Source organism: Denticeps clupeoides, chromosome 7 (assembly GCF_900700375.1).
Source record: "Denticeps clupeoides chromosome 7, fDenClu1.1, whole genome shotgun sequence".
NCBI lineage: Eukaryota > Metazoa > Chordata > Actinopteri > Clupeiformes > Denticipitidae > Denticeps > Denticeps clupeoides.
In genome coordinates, this window is record NC_041713.1 from 3,106,292 (window position 1) to 3,132,521 (window position 26,230).

The 26,230-nt window shown below is 46.1% G+C and overlaps 4 protein-coding genes and 1 long non-coding RNA gene across 9 annotated transcripts; 1 reads left to right on the forward strand and 4 right to left on the reverse strand.

Moving 5' to 3' along the window:
- Window positions 1-856: 856 nt before the first annotated feature.
- LOC114794055 (uncharacterized) lies at window positions 857-2,571 on the reverse strand. The gene is made up of 2 exons (XR_003750300.1): window positions 2,232-2,571; window positions 857-1,426 (listed from the first exon to the last, which is right to left on the reverse strand). It is a non-coding gene; the product is annotated as an uncharacterized LOC114794055 (long non-coding RNA).
- Window positions 1,202-9,341, forward strand: tnnt1 (troponin T type 1 (skeletal, slow)). 3 transcript variants are annotated; one of them, XM_028986309.1, is made up of 15 exons: window positions 1,202-1,303; window positions 4,830-4,862; window positions 4,948-4,961; window positions 5,289-5,345; window positions 5,453-5,479; window positions 6,556-6,576; window positions 6,891-6,912; window positions 7,000-7,060; window positions 7,203-7,319; window positions 7,398-7,475; window positions 8,304-8,417; window positions 8,585-8,694; window positions 8,830-8,920; window positions 9,008-9,048; window positions 9,140-9,341. In XM_028986309.1, the coding sequence occupies exons 2-15, from the start codon at window positions 4,837-4,839 to the stop codon at window positions 9,183-9,185; spliced, it is 825 nt and encodes a 274-aa protein (XP_028842142.1). In that variant the 5' UTR covers window positions 1,202-1,303; window positions 4,830-4,836; the 3' UTR covers window positions 9,186-9,341. The 3 variants fall into 3 exon arrangements, with proteins under 3 accessions (XP_028842142.1, XP_028842143.1, XP_028842144.1); XM_028986310.1 differs by lacking the exon at window positions 6,556-6,576; XM_028986311.1 differs by lacking the exon at window positions 5,453-5,479.
- A 497-nt stretch (window positions 9,342-9,838) lies between these two features.
- Window positions 9,839-15,072, reverse strand: syt5a (synaptotagmin Va). Of its 3 annotated transcripts, none has more exons than XM_028986303.1 (10): window positions 14,942-15,072; window positions 13,515-13,678; window positions 13,370-13,384; window positions 12,925-13,097; window positions 12,753-12,845; window positions 12,358-12,525; window positions 11,675-11,842; window positions 11,472-11,589; window positions 11,262-11,395; window positions 9,839-10,468 (listed from the first exon to the last, which is right to left on the reverse strand). In XM_028986303.1, exons 2-10 carry the CDS (start codon window positions 13,666-13,668, stop codon window positions 10,259-10,261), a joined length of 1,233 nt encoding a protein of 410 aa, XP_028842136.1. In that variant the 5' UTR covers window positions 13,669-13,678; window positions 14,942-15,072; the 3' UTR covers window positions 9,839-10,258. The 3 variants fall into 3 exon arrangements, with proteins under 3 accessions (XP_028842136.1, XP_028842137.1, XP_028842138.1); XM_028986305.1 differs by having other exon boundaries at window positions 10,294-10,468; window positions 11,213-11,395; XM_028986304.1 differs by lacking the exon at window positions 13,370-13,384.
- A 1,438-nt stretch (window positions 15,073-16,510) lies between these two features.
- LOC114794052 (ferritin, middle subunit-like) lies at window positions 16,511-17,674 on the reverse strand. The gene is made up of 4 exons (XM_028986333.1): window positions 17,423-17,674; window positions 17,181-17,327; window positions 16,972-17,097; window positions 16,511-16,890 (listed from the first exon to the last, which is right to left on the reverse strand). Exons 1-4 carry the CDS (start codon window positions 17,525-17,527, stop codon window positions 16,735-16,737), a joined length of 534 nt encoding a protein of 177 aa, XP_028842166.1. The 5' UTR covers window positions 17,528-17,674; the 3' UTR covers window positions 16,511-16,734.
- Window positions 17,675-22,257: 4,583 nt separating this feature from the next.
- On the reverse strand, window positions 22,258-23,392 carry LOC114794051 (ferritin, middle subunit-like). The gene is made up of 4 exons (XM_028986332.1): window positions 23,142-23,392; window positions 22,898-23,044; window positions 22,640-22,765; window positions 22,258-22,562 (listed from the first exon to the last, which is right to left on the reverse strand). The coding sequence occupies exons 1-4, from the start codon at window positions 23,244-23,246 to the stop codon at window positions 22,407-22,409; spliced, it is 534 nt and encodes a 177-aa protein (XP_028842165.1). The 5' UTR covers window positions 23,247-23,392; the 3' UTR covers window positions 22,258-22,406.
- Between the last annotated feature and the right edge of the window lie 2,838 nt (window positions 23,393-26,230).

Sequence of the window (26,230 nt, forward strand, 5' to 3'; positions counted from 1 at the left end):
TACGGTAGGAAGGGGGGAATTTCAGTACTGCAGTGGCAAAGAAAGCAAGCCCTAACCAAGAAACAGAAACAATTTGTAGGTTCCATTGGTGGCAGGTACAAATAAAAGCGATATTTGTTGTAAGGAACAGGACGTAGTGATACAGATAAACAGGAGACAGGAGTGAGAGCAAATCAATGAACTGACCCTACATATGCATTTTCAGCTTGCTTTTTCATCCAATTACCATTCGATTCGATTTTAGGTTTACTGCATAATTCATTTTTTGTGTGATTTTTATTTTTGAGGATTAGGAAAAACTAAGGAGAAAGAATCTGTGCTCAATCTATGAAATGCTGTAAATGTAAATGTAAACTTACAAATAAACTTAGCTTCAGGTCCAGAATGTTATAAGTAATAAAATGTGTAACAGCTCATAAACTCGTCCTCCATCACCTGACTACTGTACAGGTCACTCATCCCCATTTTCATTCCATTTTATGTTGCCTGAAATGATGCTTCTCTAAAGAAATAAAAGCGTTTCCTGTAGAAAAGTGTCACATGAAACAGAACCCCAGACAGGACACACAGCACTCCATACATCCTTGTTCACTGGCACGTCTGCTGCCGGAAGCGAATAAGAAGCAGTGGGATTCGAACTCACAACCTTGGATGCATGCTGCCCCGGTAGTCAAATAAATCGAACAAAAATAGAGTTTTAAACTTAGAGCCCCCGACTCTGTTGCTGTTGTCGCAACAGATGGCCGCGGCACGGACCACTCATCACCTCATTTATTCTGATTTGGCTGGAAGGGTCTGCATTCATCTAATTGCAACAGCGTTTGTTCACATGCAGAATAAATGCCATTCGACAAGCTCGTAGCTCAGAGCCGGGGTCACGACCCCCGATCCTGCACGGTTTTTATTCAGCTTGCCTTGTTCTTATAATCCAGTTGTTGAGCTGAATCTGGTGTGGTGGTGGAGATCCAGGATGAAGGTAGGTGAGCAAAGTGGAAGAGTTTTGAGAAGGAAAAGGCCAGAGGAAAGGTTGTCATGGATCCCCAGCTCTATTTCTGTCCCCATGTTTCTGTTGTTTCTGCCTGTCTGCTTTTATCTCGGGGTTTGTGGGGTGAGGTCATCTCCTCTGTCTCTTAATCCCTGGTGGTGGTCATCTTTCTGTCCCCGAGTCGGATGCTAATCCACACGTGGCTGCTCGCCTTGTCCCTGCTCCCCCTCCCTGTATAAAACCCCATTGTCTCTTAACAATAGTCACTTTCTGGGGTCTCTGTGTTCGGTCCTGTAGTGTCGCCTCGCCTCCAACACGGTAAGAAAATGTAAAGTTCTGCTTCTTCTTCTCGTGGCTTCTTCATTCCACTTGTTTTCATCTCTCTTTTTACTCATTTCCTTTATCTTCTGTGCCTCCTCAAATTCTCACTGCTAAACAAAACTTAAACAACATTACAGCATTACACCATACAGCGTTATGGTGTATGCCGTGGAATCCTACAGCATTACTTAATATGATGCTACACCCTAAAACGTTACAGTGTGAAACCCTACAGAGTTAGTCCACAGAGCACTACACCCTACAGCGTTACAAAGTGGATTCATTCAGCGTTATTTCACACAGCACTAAACCCTACAGCGATACTTCACACAGCGCTACACCATTACGAAGTGGAATCATGCAGCGTTACTTCATACAGCGCTACACCCTACAGCATTACAAAGTGCAATCACACAGCATTATTTCACACAGCACTACACCCTACAACGTTACTTCACACAGCACTACACCCTACAGCGTTACAAAATGGAATCATACAGTGTTATTTCACACAGCGCTACACCATTACGAAGTGGAATCATGCAGCGTTACTTCTCACAGCGCTACACCCTACAGCGTTACAAAGTGCAATCACACAGCATTATTTCACACAGCACTACACCCTACAACGTTACTTCACACAGCACTACACCCTACAGCGTTACAAAATGGAATCATACAGTGTTATTTCACACAGCGCTACACCCTACAGTGTTACAAAGTGGAATCATACAGCGTTACTTCACACAACATTACACAATGCAGCGTGGAATCCTACAGCTTCATAAAACACTACATCCTACAGCATTGAATCATACAGTGTTACATCTTACAATCTACTATTTCAAAGTAAATTGTCACATCGTATACTGTTACATCCTACATTGTCACAAGGTACAGTGTTACATCTTACAGCGTTACACACATCATCATATCACCATACAGTGTAGCGTCCTACTGCTTCTCTTCTACTGCCTCTATCTTATGTGTCGTGCTGCAGAGACAGCAGTGCTCTGTGTGTGCTGGGGTTGGCTGTTGGATGGACTGTGTGTGTGTGTGTGTGTGTGTGTGTGTTCTGCTGTGTCATTCTGTTATTTGCTGTATACATGAATGATTGGATCATTTCTTCAAACGCGTTATGATGGTATGAGACACAGGGCTAAAAAGGGTGTGTGAAACAGCTGTGTGTGTGTGTGTGCTCTGTCACTGTGGCTATTGTCCCTCGCCCATCCCATTTTCTCTGATCTGGTCGTACCCAGAACGAAAATGCCTCTCATAGTGATGATGATCTGACCTCAGCAGCAGCAGCAGCCGTCGTGTCCTTGACTAAATTTAACTGCTCCGAGTGGCCCCGCCCACCTCCGCAGAGCGGCGTGGCGTACCTTTACATGACTTCCCATAATCCCCTTGTGCTTGGGTTAATGAGCACACAGCAGCTGTTTCTGAGAGTAGAACCGAGCAGCATCACTGGGAGGACTGGTCATGGTGTGAAGATCCAGTAGCGAATGGTGCGCAGCAAAAATGTCATGAACATTCATGTAAATACTTGTACAACCATTGTTTTTTTTAAACACAAAATATTAAAATATTAATATTTTTACAAGTATTGATTTGGATGAAAAAATGGATTTGCAGTATTTTTAATGAGATGAATGTTTCTTGTTCACCGTTATAGCGACGCCTTCGGTGGTTAAAAGTGATGAATATGTCACCTCACCGGTCAGGACACAGACACATCCTCCCTGTCATCTGGAACAGTTTATAGTCTGCAGGCCAGTCACCTCAGACAATTATTAAAGACATAAATGTCATCACATGCTCACCGCAAGCCACACACACTCACAGACTTTATCAATCTTTCATCTCACCGGACACTCCCCACTGACCCTGCAGCTCTCTCTCTCTCTCTCTCTCTCTCTCTGTGTGAGGGGGTGAGGAGATGGGGGTTGTCTGTATTGTCAGTGTACGGTGCTTTTATCAGCTGGGCCACTCGGGTGACCTTGCGAAAAAGACAAATCGATATGGACGAGATGTGGGGAAACCAGAGACGGTCTGGAACAGAAAGTCCATCCATCCAGCGCCGTCCTCCCACATTCCCACCTGTTCACACCCCGTCCAGCAGTCGCACACTCTTCAACGCCGCCGAGCTGTTTATGTCCACTTATGTCCATCATTCACACACACACACACACACACACACACACACACACACACACACACACACACACACACACACACACACGCTGTTTATCTGTCTCTCCGTTACATACAGGCCAAGTCGTGACAGGCATTTAATAAAGTCCTGAGAGACACAGAGAGACAGACAACAATGCACAGTACTGTACAATACTGTACACACAATGAAATTATGGAACATATTGTTGCATTTCATTCATCATAACCCACATAGCACACAAGTCCACAAGTACGTAGCATGATAGTTACCTGAGATTTGGATTGTGCGGATTTGTGGATCACAGATCCCATTTAGAAATCATAACTTGAAACATTTCATACTTGATATGTATTACTTTATGATCAATTGACAGAGCCCCCACTGAAATGTTCACCAACAAATTTCACAGTTTACAATTGCCCTAATACTTTGGAGCTTTGGATATGAATCCAATCCGCTCATACCCGTAATTGCACTTCAATTTCAATTTCAAAGAACTTTATTTGTCACAATAAAGATTTTATTGTGACAAATAAATTTATTTTGACACAAGATATGACATACAATAAACTGGCATTCCGCATTATGAAGAACGTGTTTGTCAGGAAAGGATGTTATTAATAATAACAAAAGAAACGGCACGAGGGCCAAAACCGGGGGCAACAAGGAGAAAAACCAAAAGCGAAGCCTAAGGCGTGTCTGAACTAACCAAACCAGCTCCAGGTAAGTGCTGGGGTCCACTTCAACGTGGCAGCGACGTCTGGGTCCTGACCCATTAAGCCTAATTGGTGTCCGCTGGGACGGATCAGGACTCCATTATCAGGCGTATGTGCACCATGGCCCCGGGGCGCCACAGTGCGGCAACATCATCAGCGGTTCCTGGCCTTGACCCGTCTGGAGCCCTCGGACCCGGCCATTCTCTATCGTTTCTGTGCGAGTTTGGTTTACAGCTGACATTCCACGACCTGTAGTAGGCGTGGGCCTGTCCCCTCCCGGGTCACAAATGTTGTGACTGTAATGAGACGACGTCCCTTCAGCGTCCACTTCGTTTTGGCGGGAAGATGGAAGCAGCAGCGAGTGCGCCACCATTTACCGTCCTGACAGCAACAGGTGGAAAACGGACTCTAATATACTTAAAAAAAAGAAGATATATACGTTTCTTTTTCAGGCAAAAATGGAAAGTGCTAAAATCAAACATTTACATCACAGACACAGACATTCTGGGCAATATTAAAAAGTTCAAAAAATAACATTGATCACAAATGAAAACAAAAGCAAATTGCCTGGCTATAAAAAAAAAAAGCCCTCGTCACACAGATAATGTCAACCGTCTGTTCTTTCTTCCAGAAGAGCCATGTCCGACGCAGAGGAAGGGTACGAGTGAGTATTGAAACATCACCACTGGCTTGTGACAAGCGCTCTACGGCTCGCTGTCCTCGGTGACATCCCTCTTTCTTTTCCTCAGGGAGCAGGCGGAGGGTACGTCTGGTCATTTTCGGATCTCCGCCCACACGCTGAACATGACTTTCTGTGGGAAGTGACCTTTGGGTGGGGGGGGGGGTCGTGTGTCACAAATTCTTCTGCACTGAGATCAGTGCTGATCTCATTGTGAAGGGATAGTGCCCCCCCCCCTCCATTTTTATTCTGCCAGTTGTCTGAATTAGCCCAACTTACATTTACAAAGATAAAGAGAAATGAATTTTTTTTTGGCCTCTTGACCTTTTCAGACAGTTTTCATCTCATTCGTGTCATGAACTAGTGGCTGTGATCTGTCAGCCCTTCTTCTCTCTCTCTTCTTCCGACCAGAAACCGAGGAGCCTGAAGCTGAGGAGGAAGCGGAGCCCCAGCGGGATGAGGAGGAAGGTGCGTGTTTGTGTGTGATCGGAAAGACACGTTCATGTCCACCCCCAACCAGCAGCTGAACCTGCTGTTTTCTGTCTGCGTTTCTGCATGCCCATGCCGTCCAGCAGAACAGCAAGACTATGCAGAGTACCAAGGTACGGGTGGCACGCGCCTCGGAACGTTCCTCCGGAATCCATAATCATCCAAACATCCCGCATCCCAGCTCCGCCCCGAAACATTAACACTCACAACAGCAGTGGTTAGTTAGCAGGCCTGGGACTGAAATCAGGAAATCATGATCTTGCCCTCGAGTCCAATCTCCAATTAGCCATTTCATTACGACCACTGAGAGGTGAAGTGGAAAAAAAAACTACAACCACAACATAACTTACAACATAACTTGCAATAGGTTAACAATACAACATGCAGAACAATAATTGCGATTTTATAATATCCTTACGTGTCGGATAATATCCTTACTTGGAGTTATTGAATCAGCACAACGGCACCAGAACGTTGCGTACTTGCTATGTCAGAAATATCTGCGTTCATGTTGCTAGGTTTGCTCAGAAGAAGAATGCAAGCGGTCTGAGGGGTGGCCGTAATATATATATATCACACACAACACACATACACACACAGAGTACAGGCCAAACGTTTGGACACACCTTCTCATTCAGAGTGCTTTCTTTATTTTCATGACCATTTACGTTGGTAGATTCTCACTGAAGGCATCAAAACTATGAATGAACACATGTGGAGTTATGTACTTAACAAAAAGTGGAGACCTGGCCTCCACAGTCACCAGACCTGAACCCAATCCAGATGGTTTGGGGTGAGCTGGACCAACAAGTGCTAAACACCTCTGGGAACTCCTTCAAGACTGTTGGAGAAGCATTTCAGGTGACGACCTCTTGAAGCTCATCGAGAGAATGCCAAGAGTGTGTAAAGCAGTAATCAGAGCAAAGAAACGAGAATATACAACGTGTTTTTAGTTATTTCACCTTTTTTTGTTAAGTTCATAACTCCACATGTGTTCATTCATAGTTTTGATGCCTTCAGTGAGAATTTACCAACGTAAATGGTCACTAAAATAAAGAAAACACGGTGTGTCCAAACGTTTGGCCTGTAGACAACGGATACTCTGGAATTCTGGGATATGTAGTTTGTGGTCTGCTCTCTGCCTGTCTCACCTCCATTCTTTCCTCTTCCATCACCCCTGGCCCATTAGATCAGGATGCACAAGAGGGAGGTGAGGTTGTGGGATTTTCTCCGAACCCTGCATCTCCGCCGAATCCCACCTTTAACCCCCTCACTGTGGTTTAACTGTCCTCCCAACTCTCTGTTGTGTATCTTTAACAAGTGTAACCCTTTTGGAGTTGGCATCTACATATAAATCCACTGCCCTCACCCCTCCTTCTCACGTTCCTGCATAACAGCCATAATTATGATGACAAAAGTCATGCGCAAAGCTGAATTATTATGCAGAAATAGAAGTTTTCCGTGGTAAATATTCACCTCTTTCCCCCCCTTTCCCCCTCCAATCTCTCTTTTATGCCCTTCCAGAGGAGGAGCGGCCCAGACCCAAGTATGTCTATAAACGGCCACGCTTTCGAATATTTAAGTATTTGCCAGAAACACCCACTGACAGCTAATGTCTGACTCGGCCCTGCAGGCCCATGGTTCCACAGCTGGCCCCGCCGAAGATCCCGGAGGGGGAGAGGGTCGACTTTGATGTGAGTCACATCACCATGTCACGTCACTGTTGTTGAATCGGAATAAATTCTAGGCCGGCTATTTAAAAGGAATTAAAATAGAATGCATGTAGAGAATAAATCTGGCATAGGAATATTTGACCGAATTCCCGCTCCCACTCAGGACATCCACAGGAAGCGGATGGAGAAGGACCTGCTGGAGCTCCAGACCCTGATCGAGGTCCACTTCGAGCAGAGGAAGAAGGAGGAGGGCGAGCTGATTGCGCTGAAAGAACGGATCGTGAGTGCAGAAATGTTGGGGCCGGGCGCCTGGCGTCTGATCTGACCGGATCCCCGTTTCCTCCCCCCACGTGGACAGGAGCGGCGCCGGTCGGAGAGGGCGGAGCAGCAGCGCGTGCGCGCGGAGAAGGAGCGCGACCGACAAACCAGGATCGCGGTGAGGCCCGGTGTTCCGTCGGACTGTCCTACCGCGTCACAATTCCCTACCGCAGCGTGTTCTTTTTATAGCGACCGATCCTGCTAGCTGTACAAACTTGTTATACTGTCCATAAACCACAAGTGGTATGTTGTTATAGCTCAGAAACACCCATCGGATTGTCCTACCGCCAGTGTTTTACCTGTTTGAATATTAATTATGACACTTTGTTCTCCAAAGCACCACAGGTATGTTCTGGTAGCTCAGAAACACAAGTATTTTGTGCTGTACGTAGCGTGTTGTCCTTTAAATACAACTAAGCTTTTGAAAACCGTGCGATGGCGTCGTGCGTTGATGGCTTGCGCATGCGCAGTTGCCTTTGGTACGATGAAATGACAGAACACCTGTTTCCGGTCCTCCCAATGATATTGGCTGGGTCATGACCCCCCTTAAACCCATGTGTACCCCCAGTAAACTGCAAATCTGAATTTTGCGGGTGGACCAGAATAAGGACCACAAGATGTGTGCAACGTTTACAGGGCACACAATATCGTGCAAAAATGATCTATTACAAAAATCTGTCTAATCTCTTTAGTTAAGTGCTGACTGATCTATATCTTCAATTGTGATCATTCACAAACAAATATAATTCTCTCTCTTTAACAGCATCCCTGGAAGAATCCTATAAGGGACATTAGAGATGCTCATGTTGTGCATCACAATGATAACTTAGATCTTGGACCTTTACTTCTCTGATCCTGCTGTCCCTCAGCAGCAGTCAGTCATGTGACCAGCACTCTTCTGTTTTTACCCAAACTGAACGTTTTTTATTCTTTCTCCTTTTCACAGGAGGAGCGCCAGAGAAAGGAAGATGAAGAGGCTAAAAAGAGGGCTGACGATGAAGCCAAGAAGAAGAAAGTTTTGTCTAATATGGGGGCTAACTTTGGAGGGTTTCTGGCAAAGGCAAGTTCGTCCATCCCAAACAAACCACCCATCGTTTTTAGACAGGCGTCTATATTTTGTGTTTGATCACTTGTACGGACAAGGATGCTAATGGGCCAGAAAATGGCTAAACACTGAACCTATGGGGACGTTTTCGGACGCATGCGTGAGTGTTCCTGTGTCTGCAGGCGGAGCAGAGGAGGGGAAAGCGTTTGACGGGGAGGGAGGTTAAGCGCAAAACTCTGTCTGAGAGACGCGCCCCTCTTGCCATCGAGAACTTGAGGGAGGATGGCCTGCGGTAATCTGCACACACTCGCACACACACACACACACACACTCGCACACGCACGTCTCAATGATGCATCTGAATGAATGCAGATACAACAGTTTACGGTCAGGTTGAAATCGATCCCACATTTCTCTCGACACCCAGGCAACGTGCCCAGGAGATGTGGAACTGGATCTACCAGCTGGAGTCGGAGAAATTTGACTTCATGGATGAAATGAAGAGGCAGAGATATGAGGTGCGTCACACCGAACATCCGCACAGTGGACACTGTTATTCAGGTTGTGCGGGCTTCCATCACAGTTTCTCTTCTCCATGTTCACAGATTGTGGTCCTTTTGAACAGGATCTCACATGCTCAGAAGTTGTAAGTGGCTCACGTGGTGCTGTGATGTTTGACGTACACCGGTTGTGTGCAGGATTAATAAAAGAAATGATTTCTTTACCTTTCCTCACAGTAAAAAAGGCCATGGCAAAGGGAAGGTTGGAGGTCGCTGGAAATAATGGACATTCAGAGAAAACACGAACAGAACTAGCCTTGGGCCTTTAAGCGAGAGAGGTTGAATTGGATGAAGGGCCTTTTACTTCTTCTCCTTATCAAGATGTGCAAGAATTAAAGGAATCCAAATTTCATGCAAATAAATGAATAATAATGGCAAACATTGTTTGTGGTCTATACACTGACATGTAATGGCGCCTAGTGGTCAAAATGTGAACTGCTTTGATAATAAGGATTAATGAAAAAAATAATATAAAAATCTTAAAAATGCAGAATTCTTTGAATGGATAAACCTCCAATCTATGCCACATTCATTCATTATGTTATGGATGATAATGTTCTGAAAACACTGCACACACACTTCCTTTCACAGGGATTTCTAGCGGCCTGGATGGCGTCACGTTTGGCCGAAGCAGTCCGGTTTCTCCTCGGTTACCAGGCAACCCGAAATCACTGATCCCCTGACCTCAGCTTAGCACAGCGGCAGAGTGACGGCACCGGCTAAAGCCTTTAGGCTGCAGGGTTCGGATTAGAGTGCATCAGCGGACGTCGCTAAACCCTCAGAAACCTGCACCCGTGGTCGAATATGCAGGCGCTACCTTCACCGGAGACCGCTGCACGGAGACATTAAAAAAAAATGCACGAAAGAGCTCTGCCAGTCAGTGTGTGTAAATGTTTATTTCACTCAGGAAGGTCCAACAGAAGGTCAAACATCACGAGCATGCGTGCAAACGGCATTCGTTCTCTTGCTCTCGCACACAAGCACGCGTGGTTCACACACACTGGCGCATTAACAAGACAGGTTCGTGAAAAAAGTACAGGAAACAAGCAGAGCAGATGGACGGGGGGCGCAGTGCAACGTGCCAGTGGACGGGGGTCAGCAGTGAGGAACTGATCCTCTGAAGGGAGGGGCTGCTACTGTGTGTAGTGTCTGCGTGTTGGGTTCTGCGGGTATGGACGTGTGGAGGCGCAGAGAACGATAGAAACAGCAATACTGGCATTACGGGGTGTTAGCGGGCGAATGCCCGCGTGAAGGTGCAACTGATGAATGTAGGTGCTGGTCCACAGGCCGGGGTGTTTAGCGGATGGGCGCTTTTAGGGCCGCATCCACTTCCTCCTCGGGAAGAAGGGTGTGCCACTGGGCCACCGGGCGCCGCGGGTTGGCCAACATGTCTGACCAATGGCGGAGGCCAACACCGCTGGCCCCGAATCCGATCCAGCACTTCCCGATGGCGTCGTTGCTGCCCAGCTTATCGTAGTCGTACACAGTGATCAGCACCTGGATTTTCTGTAGGGGGGGAGCAGAGTCAGAGTCAAGCCACAACTACCCCAAAAACCCCAAACCAACAACTAACCGTTCAACTCGATTAGCCCAGAGCTAATTTGACCCCATTTCAATTCACAGGAGGATTCTTTAGATGCATTATTTGGTAACAAAATGTCTAATTCATTGGTTAAGAATTCTTGAATAAAAGGGCAGAGGATCTAAATGTGCTCTGTCAGAAATATGGTACTGGTGTTGACAATGTATTTATAAAATTTTTTGAGAACAAAATATTTATTTTGATATTAATATTAAATATTAATTAAGCTGACAACTATAAATCTGGCAACATATGTTCTAAAAATTTAATCTAAGGTAATCGGGTGCCATAGACATTTTTGGTGTGTTAAATGTCTGAGTCAAAAAATAGATTACAGATGGACAAATTGCAAGAACATTTCTGTCTCAGTGATACTAAAGTATATTACATGTAAGTACACTAATTTGTACTAATGCTTCATTTGAGTGCATTAAAATGAAGTATTAATGCAGGTAGTCAATAGTGTACATTAGGTTTAAGTCCAATTGGATTCTCATATTACCATTAATTTCATTAAAAGAAATTCTCATCACAGGCACATTTCATGAGATATATTTAGCACACAAAGTACAACAAAAATGTTGCACACTTTTAGTATAATAATCATCAGTACATTGAGGTAAAACATTTTTAAATTGGGAATTCATTGCCTGTGTGACAGAACCTACCTGAGTGATGAGCAGTCAGCTGACCAGCAGCAGGTTTATGGCTGCTTACCTGTATCTGTGCAAAGGGGATCTCAAAACTGAAGCTCTCGTTGAAGTAAGGGTTCAAGGTGTTCTGCTTCACCGTGGTCTTCTTCTTCTTTAGCCGCTTCCCGTTGTGTTGCAGCACCACTTTCACAAACGGATCTGGTGACACATCGTGACGGTTTTTAACTGCGGTCACCACATATGGAAAATGTGAAAGCTGGACACTCGGAGTCACCTGACAGGCCACCAACGTCCATCTTCTTCAGGTTCTTGGCCTCCATAATGCAGACGGTGAGTTTGCCTGAGGTGGGCACGTAGCGCAGGGAGATGCAGATGTCACCGAGCTTCTCTTGCTGTCACACACGGGCGAAGAGAGACTCTGAAGGTCATCGAGAGAACCGCAGAAGAGCAACTGTAAACCACCAATCCCTCCCTCACCTCCTCCTTCTCTCCTCCAACCAGGTCTTTGTATTCGTGGATGGGCTGTCCCAGGTCAATGCTGTTCATGGGGATCTTGATCTCTCCAATCACGTCGTGTTTGCCAAAACGGTCAAAGTCAAAGACCTGGAGGACCAGGGTCTGGCCGGCCAGGTCATTGAATGGGATCTGGATAGAGAAGATGGACAAGCCACACGAACACAGGAATGAAAATGAAAAAGAAGAACAGAGAACAGGGCGACGATGAATGTGAAACATGCCCCGCAAATTCAACATCCTTTACCCCAGCGGGCGTGTCCCACTAGCTGCATTTTCGTTGCCTTGTCGACATGTTCGAAATTTTCAGGCTAATGCAATTGCAAAGTAAAATAATGCATTTCCCGTCACCGATGTTCCCTGCGTGACATGTCGTTCCAGCCACGCATTTTACAGCAGCGAAATCATAAGGTAAAATTAATTTATTTGTTTTATTAATTAATGCTCTGTACCCTCTATTGGAGCAAAGTAAACGAACCCAAACGGATGTCCGAGCACGCAAAACAGTTCTTGTGACCGGCATGGACGCCACAGTACAGTTTTTTTGTTCTAATATGAGCAACAATGCTGTGAGATTTCTAGATCTGGGGTGTTTCCGTTGAAAGGAAGAAGCCGAGCGAGGAGAGCAGCAGCGATGCAGCACGTGCCTTGAACGTGAAGGTCTCGTTGAAAACCGGGCAGAGGTTCTTGCGCTGCACTTTGGTCTCAAACTTCTTCTTCTTGTCCGGCAGCATGTAGACTTTGACGTAGGGGTCCGAGGTCCCGCCGATGTCCATGGCGGGCAGGTCCTGCGCCTGCAGGATTCCTACGATCAGCTGACCGACAGAGCACACAGGTCAGAGGTCAACGAAGTACGTGAGCACGACAGTATAACACAACAATATACAATACGGTGTAATATCTTATAATAATGCTAAAATAATATCACAAGTGGACATAAAGTGCAGCTGCAATGTGTGTGACGGTTTTAGATCGACTGCCAGCAGGGTAATAACGGTGGGGAAGTGTCCTTACACACACACACACACACACACACACAAACCTGATTTTCTGTGAAGTTGTAGTCCAGTGTGTACTCCAGTTTGCCAAAGTACTCCCTTTCCTGTTCCTCCCCCTCGCCTTCCTTCTTCTCCTCCTGAGGTACAGATGTTCGGACCGTCCGTCAGATCCAAAAGAATAAACGTTCTCCACACCATTTCCACATTTTCACCCACCTCGGCCTGTTCTCCCTCTCCCTCCTTTTTCCTCCTCAGGCGGCCACCCTTCCTCTCCCGCACTTTCTTCGCCTTCTTCTTTCCTCCCAAGCACTTCTTGTAGACGCAGAACGCAAAGCAGCCCACTAGGGCCAGGACCACCACCACTATGGCCCCAATGGCCCACATGGGCACTACAGAGAGAGCGTGCGGGGTGGAACCACAAAGAAGGCATCATGTCTACATCTCAACATCTCTCAAAGAAGGCATCATCTCTACAGCTACCCTACAGGCCAGAATTTGGGCTCAGCCTCGGATTTAATATACAGTTCCATTTCTTTTACGTTTTTAGTGCTATATATCGGCAGAGATTTTCATATTATATATATAAATAAAATCTGGCCTGTACTTTACTTCTGCATCTAAAATCAGAGGCATGGATGGATGGATGGAAGGATGGACTTACTACTCATCTTATGATCTTGAGTGGTATGAAAGATGAAATGAAATAAGAAAAGGCAGATGAAAGGCAGATAAATGCAATACATTTCGGACCAGCAGAACCCGACTGCAGAACACGTGCTGCCTTCGGGTGCGTGTTCTGTACTCACTGGGCAGGTGTCCCAGCTCGTTGAAGAACTTGTTCTTCATGTTAAGGAAGTTGTGGCTGGAGTGATGGGAAGGGGGCGGCGGCGGGGGCGGTGCCGGCTCCGGCTCGGACTCGGCTGCCCGGCGGGCCCGGTGTGTCAGGCTGACCAAGTGCATCGCGGTTCAGCTGCAGGGAGAAGACGCGGGGCAGACGTGAGGTCCTGCAGGTTCCTCGTAGACCGTCGGTTCAGCTCGGGATGGCCCTGCCCCTCAGTGACCACACACACACGCCACCCTCCTCTTATTCTACAGAGGCTCCTAACGAGATTAATTGCCAAAGGTAATCCCCAAATCCCTTGGTCTTAAGTAAATTAGGAACAGTTTGTCTCCAGATCCCGCTCTGGGTCAGACGCTGAGGCCCCGCCCACCGCGATTTCAGGCCAGCAGCTGGGAGGCCGAGTGGCGGTGACGGTGGCGGGGCGTGGGGAGCGGGTGGGGCCTGGGGTCAGGCTGTCACGAGAGATTACGGGGAGGTTAACTGGCTTTGATTTCTACGGCTGTGTTCTAAACCGCGCCACAGTAAAAAACGAAGGAGGCTGACCCTAACAAACCGCGCGCCGTTTTTATAATCCCAACCCGGAGCAGAGTGATGTACACTGCTATAACGCACGCTATACTCCACCCCTCGGGCAGTGTATTCAAGTACAAAATAACCTGTCAAAATAATAAAAGTTTTATTCGTTGACTATCATTTGTATTAATTGAATGCTTGTTTTAGTACATTAAATATTAACAATCCAAGTTCTTCCCATGCTGCATGGTGAACTCTCATTCAAATTTAGACCATTTATCAGACGGCCCTTCTCCAGAGCGACTTTCAATCAGTAGTGACAGGGACAGTCCCCCCCAATCAGTGAAAGTGCAGCACAGCAGCACACGGTGACACAACGAAATGTGTCCTCTGCATTTAACCACCGCCCTCGGTGAGCAGTGGGCAGCCGTGAAGTTGGCACCTTGGCCGATCGGGATTCGAACCGGCAACCTCCCTTTACCGCTAGGCCGCCACTTGCTCAGGGACACAATGGCAGTGAGCGGGGTTTGAACCCGGGTCTTCAGGTTCCTATATGGGTGCGTTTCCCACCACCAGCTGCGGGTTCGGCAGCAGGCCACAGCGCAAAATCCCGGGATTACGCAACTGTCACGCCAAATGGCAACTAAAGGAAGGGAATAAAAGCGACCCGAAAAGGATTATTGCCAATATTTCGGTCCTTATCGATACGTCCACCCGATCAATCAATTCGATTTGATTTAAACGACTGACTTCCGTCGCCCTAAATTTCTACAACGTTTCTGCGTGTCACTTTGTTCGGGCTGCACAATTAAAGTGACCGCCGATAAAGTAGACGACAAACTTTATTCATCTCTACGCTGAAAGTAACATGTCACCTACCCGACGGTCCCCGTGTCGCTCGGTCGGCTGGACGCCTTTTGGAGCGCTGCGGAGAGGAGGAGAGCTGCGCGCCACCCTGCCCTCCTCCGTTAATCTCCACGGTCACTTCGTGCCAACCACCCCTCCCCTCCGTTCATCCCTCCCTTCATCCCTCCATCCCGGACGACAAAAAAAAAAGAAGCCCAGAGAACATGTGACAGGAGCGGCGCGAAACTTTTATTTGGATGTGCGCGACGTGGTTAAAGTTCAGAATTTAGGGATTGAAAAATAAAACGTGTTTGCCCTCCGTCCGCGGTTTTTCGCGCTAATCGCCTTTCATCCGGTTTTCATCTCGGTTTCATCCGAAAGACACTTTCATAACCTGCATTATGGAGCCCACGACAGGAGCCCGAGGGGTTAATCCGATTACAGCCAAACGGATGACGGATCGCCGTGCGGGTCATACTGGTAATTTCCGCATGGGGCCAAGTTCATATTTCACCAAATAAACCATTTCGTGGTTTTACGGTTTATTTGTCACGCGACCGTGACTGAATCTGAACTCCCCATGAATCGAATTTGGAGGACTCGACTCTCGGATTCGAAAGAATCGACTCTTTTTTGGAATGGACGGTCATTTCTAGCGATTTGGTGACACGGATTTGGACTCTGATGGGGACATCATTGCGCATTGGTTCCGTTTGAAAATGCCACCTTAAAAGTAAAATGTAACATTAAACTTTAGTTTACAAGCTTGCAGAACCACCTCACGGCAGCTAGATGTCACCATGCATCTGGAAAATAAAACCTTCATTATTCATTTAACAGATGCTTTTTAAACCAATCCAATTTTACTGTACAAACTGCAGCACTTCCGTTGGACCCCTGAACCAGTACCAGGGAAGGAAGTGGCCCCGTAATCATTTACATTTATGGCATTTATCAGACGCCCTTATCCAAAGCGACTTACAATCAGTAGTTACAGGGACAGTCCCCCCCTGTAACTTAGGGTTAAGTGTCTTGCTCAGGGACGCAATGGTAGTAAGTGGGATTTGAAACTGGGTCTTCTGGTTCATAGGCGAGTGTGTTACCCACTAGGCTACTACCACCCTAATCAGAAGGTTGCAGGTTCGAATCCCGACCCGCCAATGTGCCACTGAGGTGCCACTGAACAAAGCACCGTCCCCACACACTGCTCCCCGGGCGCCTGTCATGGCTGCCCACTGCTCACCAAGGGTGATGGTTAAGTACAGAGGACAAATTTTACTGTGTGCACCATGTGCTGTGCATCACGTGTGACAATCACTTCACCTTCACTATCAAAAGGTTGCCGGTTCGAATCCCGAGGTGCCACTGAACAAAGCACCGTCCCCACACACTGTCATGGCTGCCCACTGCTCACCAAGGGTGATGGTTAAAAGCAGAGGACACATTTCGTTGTGTCACCGTGTGCTGTGCTGCAGTGTTTCACTATGAAAATTACAGGTTCAAACCCCACTTGCTCCCTGTGTCCCTGAGCAGGACCCTCGGTACCACTTGTACACGTAAAATCCACCCAGTCCCACAGTAAAACAGACCTCCAACACGCACAAATCTTTATGCTTTTATTTTGTATGCAGATCACCTCCGTTTAGCGGCACATAGAAGAGTTACAGGTCGAAAGAGGCAAAGACACCTACAAGAGAACTTAAACTGTCTACAGTACTGCGAGGAACGTGAAAGTCGTGTGGCGAGGGAAGCCACGCCGGTGGGCACTTCTGACTGAAGGATGCCGGTGCTGCCGAGGCTCTGCGGGCCGCCGTGCGGCGGGGGGATTAGCTGGATCCACCCAGGGTGTGCTTGTCGAACAGATACTCGGCCATCTTGTTGTTGCCGGCATCCATCTTGGTGAGGTTGGTGATGTGGCCGCCCAGCTTCTTGATGGACTCCACCTGCTCGGTCAGGTAGTGGCTCTCCAGGAAGTCGCAGAGCTGGCGAGGAGGGGACAAGGCGGTCGTCAGTGACGGTCACCAGACACGCGCGGCAGGCCCGTAAACGTGGGCGGGGCTTACGTGGGGGTCGGCCTTATCGCTGGAGATCTTGTGCAGGTCCAGCAGGGCCTGGTTCACGTTCTTCTCCAGCTGCAGGGCGAAGGCCATGGCCTCCAGGCCGCTGCCCCACTCATCACGGTCGGGCTTCTGCGGGTTCAAGACACAGCAGCAACACGGTGAGTGATTTAGTTTAGAGACACCTTTATAACCGATAATAACCCCTGACATACCTTTATATCCTGCAGGAAGATGCGGCCTCCCCTTTTGTTCTGGAAGTCCAGCAGCTTGTCGGCGTGCTCCTTCTCCTCCTCGCTGGACTCCTTGAAGAAGTGGGAGAACCCGGGCAGGGCCACGTCGTCCCGGCTGAAGTAGGACGCCTGTCCGGGAGCGCGACAGCCGCATGAAACATGGCCGCGACGCGCATACGACGCGCCATAATACACACACGCTGAATAAGTGCGAAATGTCTCACCATGGAGGTGTAGGTGTAGGACGCGAACAGCTCCATGTTCACCATCCGGTTGATGGCGGCCTCGCAGTCGCGGTGGTAGTTCTGGCGGATCTGAGAAGTCTCCATCTGAGAAGTTTTTCTTCGAACACGAACGCTGGGAGAGAAAGAAAGAGCGAAACGTTCCGTCCAATCACTGTTGAAGCAAGAACGTCCCGAGGAGTTCCACCGCTGTGCTGCAGGTGCGGCCGCGGACGCGTCTTATATCGGCCGCCGAAACGGCAGCCAATCGGAGGCGAGATGCGGGTGGGCGGGAGTTCCAGGGCGACAGCCAATCGGATCGCACCTGGTCACAGAAGGGCGTAGGGTGACGGATTTTACGCAAGGGTCGTGTGCCCCAGCGACAGTTTGAGAACGAGTCTGGTAGTAAATAATGCTGAAACCTCATGACTTGCATGTTTGGAGGCCAATATCTGATTTTCATGGTATACGCCGAATAACGAAAACATAATTACATACATGCACACAGAGGGTTTTTTTTGTTTTACAGAGAATTATGACATCACTGTTTGCTTCTGGAGAATACGGTGTGACACTATTGTCCTTACATTTGATCATATTTAATTTACATTTGCAGCATTTGGCAGCCGCTCATATTATACAGAGTGACTTTAGAATGTCCATCATTAAAATCCCTCATTTAGTTTACTAGGGACTGACCTTTAAACACCTAAAGCTTCATAACTCAGAACCCAACCTTTTTTTTTTTAAATGTACATCTAAGTATTTCCTTAGATCGCGGGATGTATCGGAGTATCTACAAGCATTGTAATCATTTCTATGAAAGTTGAAGTATCAATTGTTTGAAGCTACATTTTACGTGGAAATATTCTGTGATGTTTCAGACAATTTCTATATTAGACCAAGTAATGAGAAAATTATCCTAAATAACTGAATTGCCTATCTTTTTTTTTTCTTGCCTATCCTTGCTGCATTTGAGGCGTTGTTTGGCATTTGACATTCTTAATTATTAATGGAATTTTACTGTTATGCTTTTAACTCAACAAACGCTCTAGCTAACCTAATATGAACCCTAGAAAGAATTCTAGGTTACTATTATAAGTTGTACCAGAATGCCTGGAGATCTACCATCCTGCCATCTTCGCAGCTCAAACCAGACACATGATCCTGCAAATGCAATTCTTCCCAAAGACGCTGCCTAGCTGGATCATGTGTCTTAAATTAATGCTGTACACTGAACCCTATAGGAAGGTTGACCCCTCGTAACACACTGACAACTGCTGTAACCGAATCCTACCATGCCAGCGAAGGAGCGGTGGCGGCTCGGTGCTGTGCTTCCGCACGTATTCATTTTACTCACGCTCCATCTAAATCACTGAGTTTGTGGCTTGTCAAGAGGATCCAGGCCTGGTCTCCCAGCCCAACACCGCTGCGGCGTACATTTACCAGACGCCCTTATCCAGAGTTAGGAGGGGACGGACGTCAGCCCTGCTTGGTGTCCCACCACTACTACAGATGAAACTTGTTACTTAGGTTGTTTCAGTTGTTTAGTTGTTTTTGATGAAAACGTAACGTTACGTTGAGCGGTTGGACGAGATGCAAGAAGACTGTGTTGAGTGTGATTGTGCGCTCAGCAGAATTTGAGATGGACCTACATGCATCGTGGTCGGCGGTTTCTGCCGTCGTCATGACTTGTCAGTTTTTTCATCCGACGCCACGGTGACTAAGCGATTTTAAATTTCCTCGCCTGTCACCTGTAATCCCACAGTGTCCCTTAGTGTCCCTGTGTAGTGTGTGTATGCCTCAAAAGCAGCCTGGATTGAGCCTGAAATTCCCTACATGACAGGACACAATAGAATGTAATGAATTCATTTTCTGAATACGCTAGTGTAAGAAATATATCTCCAAACCCTGTACCAAAATAATGAAGTATTAAATAGCACTGACATGTAATGCAGATTGTGTTCTTGTCTAAATTAGGGTGTCCCCTTTAATGGTCTGTTAAAAGACCCCTGAGACACACTGCTTGAGACAAGACATACATTGAGACGCACTGCTTGAGACAAGACATACGTGTTTTTTTGTTTTTAAAAGTCTTCATTTTGCCGCTGTTCTGAATATGTAATCTTTTTTTTGTGCTGCTCAGAAATCATAAAAATTAAAGAAAAAGGATGTAATGGAACCATCATTTAAATGGGTGTATATTACCTGTTATTTACACAATCAGAATGAGATTTAAGAAATAGATGTATAGTGTATAGATGTCTGATTGTAGTGGAGTGGATAACATCACGTAATGAATCCCTGTTTGTAAGGACGTAGTCCCATGTGACCAGGGCATGGCATTGTTTGTCTTTTCCCCTTGTTATTTTATTCATAATTTATATTGTCATCAACTATATCATCTTGTCTTTTACACTTCAAGACACTTCACCCTGAGTGTTTCCAGGGGAACTGTCCCGGTAACTACTGATTGTAAGACGCTCTGGATAAGAACGTATGATAAATGCCATAAATGCAAATGATGTACATAACTCACTATTTCCAGGCCTGTGACGTTTTCTTGACAGGTCTGAAAAATGCTGTCATATGAGTTCTGCAAGCATTTCCCATGAAAGGTGAGACGGTCTGAAATTTGCTGACAGAGTGGGATGCGGTCAGCAAAATATCTGTAAAGGTTGTTCCCAATGGTATTTTGATTTAAAAAAAATCATGCTGACTCATTAGTTTTGACCATATTTGTGATATTCAAGCAAAGCAGAACAAAAAAAATTAGCAGTATCCATTAGTATGAGCAAATGAGTCGAAATGTCACAGAAATTATATGACATGATAACCTGCCTAACCTGCCACTCAATGTTGATGTTGCATGATGTTTTATTGCTCGGCCTGAGTGGTTTAACCACAATGACTGTTTTATCATCAATTTACCTCTGGCATATAGTTCATGCATGGACATTTGTGGCACAAAAGTGTATAATTGAGCTACATTTAGAGGTTTGTGGATGACACAGCCATGACGGGGTGTATCAGGGACGACCTAGAAGAAGAGTACATGAGTCTGGTGAGGAACTTGTCTGGTTCAAGTTAAAGTTCCAGTGAGCTTTATTGTCATTTCATCTACGTACATGTTAGATGGTACATAGTGAAACGAAGCAACGTTTCTCCGGAACCTGGCGCTACATGTAACTGTCAAGTTGGCTGGATACGGTGAGGAAGAAAGACGCATGCGCACAATGTTACGAAACACGGGTTTAATACATGGTGAACAAGACAAGGGAAACATCCCATAACAATGACTAGACAGTGAACAGACACGAACAGGGCGGCTCTATACAATAATGCACAGGTGAAAACAATCAGGAAACTCCAGTACCCGGAGTAGCCCCTACTGGACCGGATCCTGACAGTAACATTTAAACAAAGTTATAGACTGATGGAAAGGCACATGTACAACAGACAAAATGGCTACATAAAGTGCAAACATGGGACACAAAACATGTAGACAACAAGAAGACAGACAGACAGTATTAACTTGTGAAGTGAAAAATACCAAGTAAAAACCGTGCAATACCACTGTGCAAATTTGAATAGTGCAGTAACAGATAATATTTTCTAAATATAAAAGAGGTAGAGTGTGTGTGTATCAGTTCAAAGAAGAAAAATCCCTGAGTGTTCAGTTGTCTGATGGCCCGTGGGATGAAGCTGTTGCACAGTCTGTTTGTTATTTGCCTAGTGGGTAACAGACTCGCCCATAAACCAGAAGGCCCAGGTTCAAACCCCACTTGCTACCATCGTGTCCCTGTGCAGCACACTTAACCCTGAGTGTCCCCAGGGGGGGACTGTCCCTGTAACTTCTGATTGTAAGTCGCTCTGCATAAGTCTGAGAAATGCTGTAGATGAGGGCCCGAATGGTTCTGTATCTTTTTTCCGGATGGTAGGAGGGTGAAGAGTGCATGTGAGGGGTGAGTAGAGTCCTTCACATAGCTGGTGATTTTCCGGATGCAGACCGAGCAACTCTTTACAGATTTCTTGAGGTCCAAAGCAAGAGTACGACCATTTTAGATGGGAGAAGGTGGAGGTGGTCAACACCTACAAGTACCTCAGCATCTGTTCAAAAAGGTCTAAAGCAGTCTGAGGTTATGGCCTGATGTCAGAGGACAGAGGAGGACGGGAAGAAGCAGGAACAATTAGTCTAACCAGCACAAACTGGACAATTAAACATTACTGACCGTGCAATAGCACAGGTGACTGTGTACTTTAAATGTGCAACGTAATGATTTCATTATTAGTTTTATCCAACCATTATTTGTTATTATTCAGTGTCTCTTTGTGATTCTGCCTTCTTAAAACTTTTAATATTCCGAATTATGGCTATTTGTCTACTTGTATATTTAATATTATTTAAAATTCTATTTCTTATATCGCTTTATTTATGTATTGCTACTAGAGACTGAATTTCCCAGAGGAACATTCCCGAGAGATGAATAAATTTCTACCTACCTGCCTACCTACTCCAATGAATATTAAACTGCTAACTGCATTAGGGAACCAGCATGTTAAGATGATGCTGATTTAATTCAGCAGGGTCACACGGAGATAAAGAGTTTCATGCAGTACGACAAACAGACCCCTTATTATACCATTTTAAATAAACCATGTGGTGTGAGGTCCATGCTGTGCTCCTATTGGTAGCTGTAAATGTGAAATGTGTGTGGAAGCTTCTTACGATATTTTTGCCATTTGGGATATTTTTGGTGGTCTCTCCCATCAGTGTAGTTTTATGTGCATGAAGGCAGAGAGAGGAACGTTCAGCTCAAACCTTTTATTCACCAGATTACAACCAGCAGCCACATTCAAAGCATCAGTCAAGAGTTATAATTCAAACAGAACATCTTCAGCCTCAGGAACCACCACCGTCCTAACTGTTAATCTACCGTGGTTACAGTTTAATCTAATGCTACATACAGGAGAAAAGGCAGAGGAATTAGCTCGATCCACCCATGGTGTGCTTGTCGAACAGATACTCGGCCATCTTGTTGCTGCCGGCGTCCATCTTGGTGAGGTTGGTGATGTGGTCGCCCAGCTTCTTGATGGCCTCCACCTGCTCGTTCAGGTAGTGGCTCTCCAGGAAGTCGCAGAGCTGAGGGAATCCAGTCGCAGAGGCGTCAGACGCTGACAGAGCTCGGAGAAAGAGAGAGAAAAGGGAGCGCCACTCACGTGGGGATCTTCGTTGTCGGTCGCCAGCTTGTGCAGGTCGAGAAGGGCCTGGTTCACCTTCTTCTCCAGCTGCTGCGCGCACATCAAGGCCTCCAGGCCGCTGCCCCACTCGTTGCGTTCTGGCTTCTGTAAGAAGGTTTAATGCATGGATGAGTGTTTCTTCAGGCCTCTACGAGATCATTTATCCTAAATGCACGAAAAAAATGCAACATTTATAAGGATCTGATGCCTAATCTGAGGTGATTAAAAACCACAGACCTTCACATCATAGAGGAAAATGCGTCCTCCTCTCTTGTTCTGGAACTCCAGGAACTTCTCGGCGTGCTCACGCTCCTCCTTACTGTTCTCCTTGAAGAAGTGAGCAAATCCAGGGAGGGCGACGTCGTCCCGGGAAAAGAAGTAACCCTGCGACCAAATGACGACAGGCATGACGACCAAATCCACTGAGAGGCTCGTTCAGAACGCTGAGAAGAGCAGGTTAAGGACAAGTGAAGCGTCTCACCATGGAGGTGTAGGTGTAGGAGGCGAACAGCTCCATGTTGATCATCTTGTTGACGGCGGCCTCGCAGTCGTAGTGGTAGTTCTGGCGGATGCGGGAAACCTCCATTTCTGCGCTTTTTTAACTTTTTTATTAAAACCTTTAAAAATAACAACAAGTCAGTCGAAGACAAGGGACGCAAAGAAGAAGTTCCGTTCAAACACTGTTGACGCAAGAACCTCCTCAGGTACTGAGCAACGGCGTAGAGCCGTTTATTTATCGCGACAGAAGACGCGTCGGACGTGAGGGCAGGGAGTGAACGGCCAATCAGGACGCGGGACGTGAAAGAACTCGGCCAATGAGCGCGGAGCTGCCGAACGTGGAGCCAATCACGGCGCGGGAGTGGATCACGCCCTTTTGTTCATTAGCAGTCATGATTACAAGCCAATAACAGTTTATCTGAGTCATGATTTGACGTCATCGACCTTGACATGTCCCATGAAACTGTGTTTTAAAATGACATATGCGTATATGTGCGTAATGTGTCCAAGTTATTTTGATGCATTACATTTGGCTCCTAGGTGTTGGAATGAACTTCCACTAGATGTTCGAACAGCTGAGTCATTTTTAAAATGTTCAAACGTAAGCGAAAAAAATATTTAATTCTTCCATATTTTTAGTGATGGATGCCACTGAAACTATATGAATGTCGGAATGATGGAATTTGTTTTGTTATTTATTCTGCTCATGCTGAGTTCCCCTTGTGGAACTGTCATGTGACTTCTGCTGAAGGGCTGGGCACCTCAGAATGAGGTTCCACAAGGACTCCGCGACTCCAGCGGCAACGTCTGTTAGAACATATTCCCAACCCAGTAAAATAGAGGTGACCAGTCATGACCATTTCTGTATTCACCTTCTCGGAGCTCTGTAATGTCGTCATGATTGCAAATAGCTTGAGGACACACACCTTCCAAAGAGAACTGGACTAAGTCGGTTTGACTGTGATCCTGGACCTGTGGATCTAGTCTTCTAGAACTGTTCTACTAACAACTTACGCTTTTCAAAGCTCCTGCGAATGAAAAAGTCATGAGCAAACATATTATAAAAATATGTCTCTTAATATATGTAACCCAATGTGAGTTACATGTGAGTTAGATTTATCACGTCCACAGGAGTTTATGGACATCTTATTGAACTTATTTTTGGTATTTTTTCCCCTTACAGATTTGAAATGATTTGTTGTGTTCTTGTAAATCTGGCATTTGTAGAGGCGTGTGCACTCTTGTGTAATGTGTGGATATGCAACATACACTTTGCATGCTTAAACAATATGATAATGCAACTTTTCTGTCACTTCTATTCGCGATGCCAAGGCCACTTTATAGGAATGAGATGGCACTCAGTCTAAGACTGTTGACCTGGTGGCACCTAGACGACCAGAATGGAAAGTGCCACGTCAGTGTGACAGATCATTTCATTTTTGTGCCATTACATGTGAGCAGGAGCTGTGTGTCAGCATGATGCTCGTCTGAGAAACATTATGCTGCATGAAGACGTGGGCTGAACCAACCTTGACCGCCATTAACCCTCTACCCTCCACGAATCAGCACCACAGACAGCACCGCTTTATACATTTTTTACATTTACATTTACTGCATTTATCAGACGTGCTTATCCAGAGCGACTTACAATCAGTAGTTACAGGGACAGTCCCCCCTCTGGAGACACTCAGGGTTAAGTGTCTTGCTCAGGGACACAATGGTAGTAAGTGGGATTTGAACTTGGGTCTTCTGGTTCATAGGCGTGTTACGAGTGTGTTACCCACTAGGCTACTACCACCCAGTTTACATTACATTTTTTACTGCTAACACCTTACATTTACATTTACAGCATTTATCAGACGCCCTTATCCAGAGCGACTTACAATCAGTAGTTACAGGGACAGTCTCCCTGGAGCAACTTAGGGTTAAGTGTCTTGCTCAGGGACACAATGGTAGTAAGCGGGATTCGAACCCGGATCTTCTGGTTCATAGGCGAGTGTGTTACCCATTAGGCTACTACCACCTTGACTACATTAGTAGAACAGGCATCTGGACCCACCTGCCTTGGGGGGCCTGGGGAGGCTAAGCCATCCTAATCGGGGTTCGCCCTGTCCGTGTGCTGAGGCTGGTTTCTTAAACACATATAGATGAAAGATTAAAGATGATGAGGCTTCAGTTGCTCCAGTGGAGCCAAAATAAGCAGCAGGCTGCCCGGTATCTAATTTCACAAACTCACGGAGAATGTGCTGCGTCAGTGTGACTCGGTCTTCTTTTGTAGTATAAATAAAGACATGTGATGAAATAATCACATTGCAATCTTTAAACATATTTTACATAATGTGCAATATTTACTTAGTTGTTGAAAGTTGGGAAGAAAAGGCATGGAGGAGCTCTGATGAGCAGGAAACTTTCAGCACCATGGACAGCAGCAGCAGGGCCACTGCACTCTTCTCCACGGCGATTTTAGAGGATCAGAAAAACGCTGGGGATTGTGGGAATCCCCACCAAAAAGAAAATCGGATTATGGTGATGGATGACCAGAGTGTAGAGCTTTTTAAAAGTGACGTGATTGTGAAACACTGCAGCGCAGCACATGGTGACACGGTGAAATGTGTCCTCTGTATTGTGTGGGGACGGTGCCTTCATCAAGGGCACCTCAGTGGCAGTTCAGGATTCGAACCGGTGACCTGACTCCAGGAAGAAGGTGGAAACTGCTGCGTCACCGTGAGGAGATTCCCTCAGGAACAGGCTGGTCGCTGTGGAGACGAGCTACTGCACAGTCAGAATGAAAACAAGGGCGAGTGGTTTTAGCCGATCAACTAGGAACTGTTCTGTTGTGGTGTTGAGCGCAATTAATTTTTACATTTCGCACAAAACTCAGTCTATAAACTAAGTGCAAACAAGTACATGAACTTTATCAGTTTTGAGTTACATACTGCTGCTTATTTCCATATTTAACACATGATCACAAAGACGATTATAATGATTATTATTAGTTGTAGTACTAGTAATAGTAATAGCAGTGTTTGATTTGTTTAGGTGTATAAATATGATATCTAAGTCAAGCAGAAT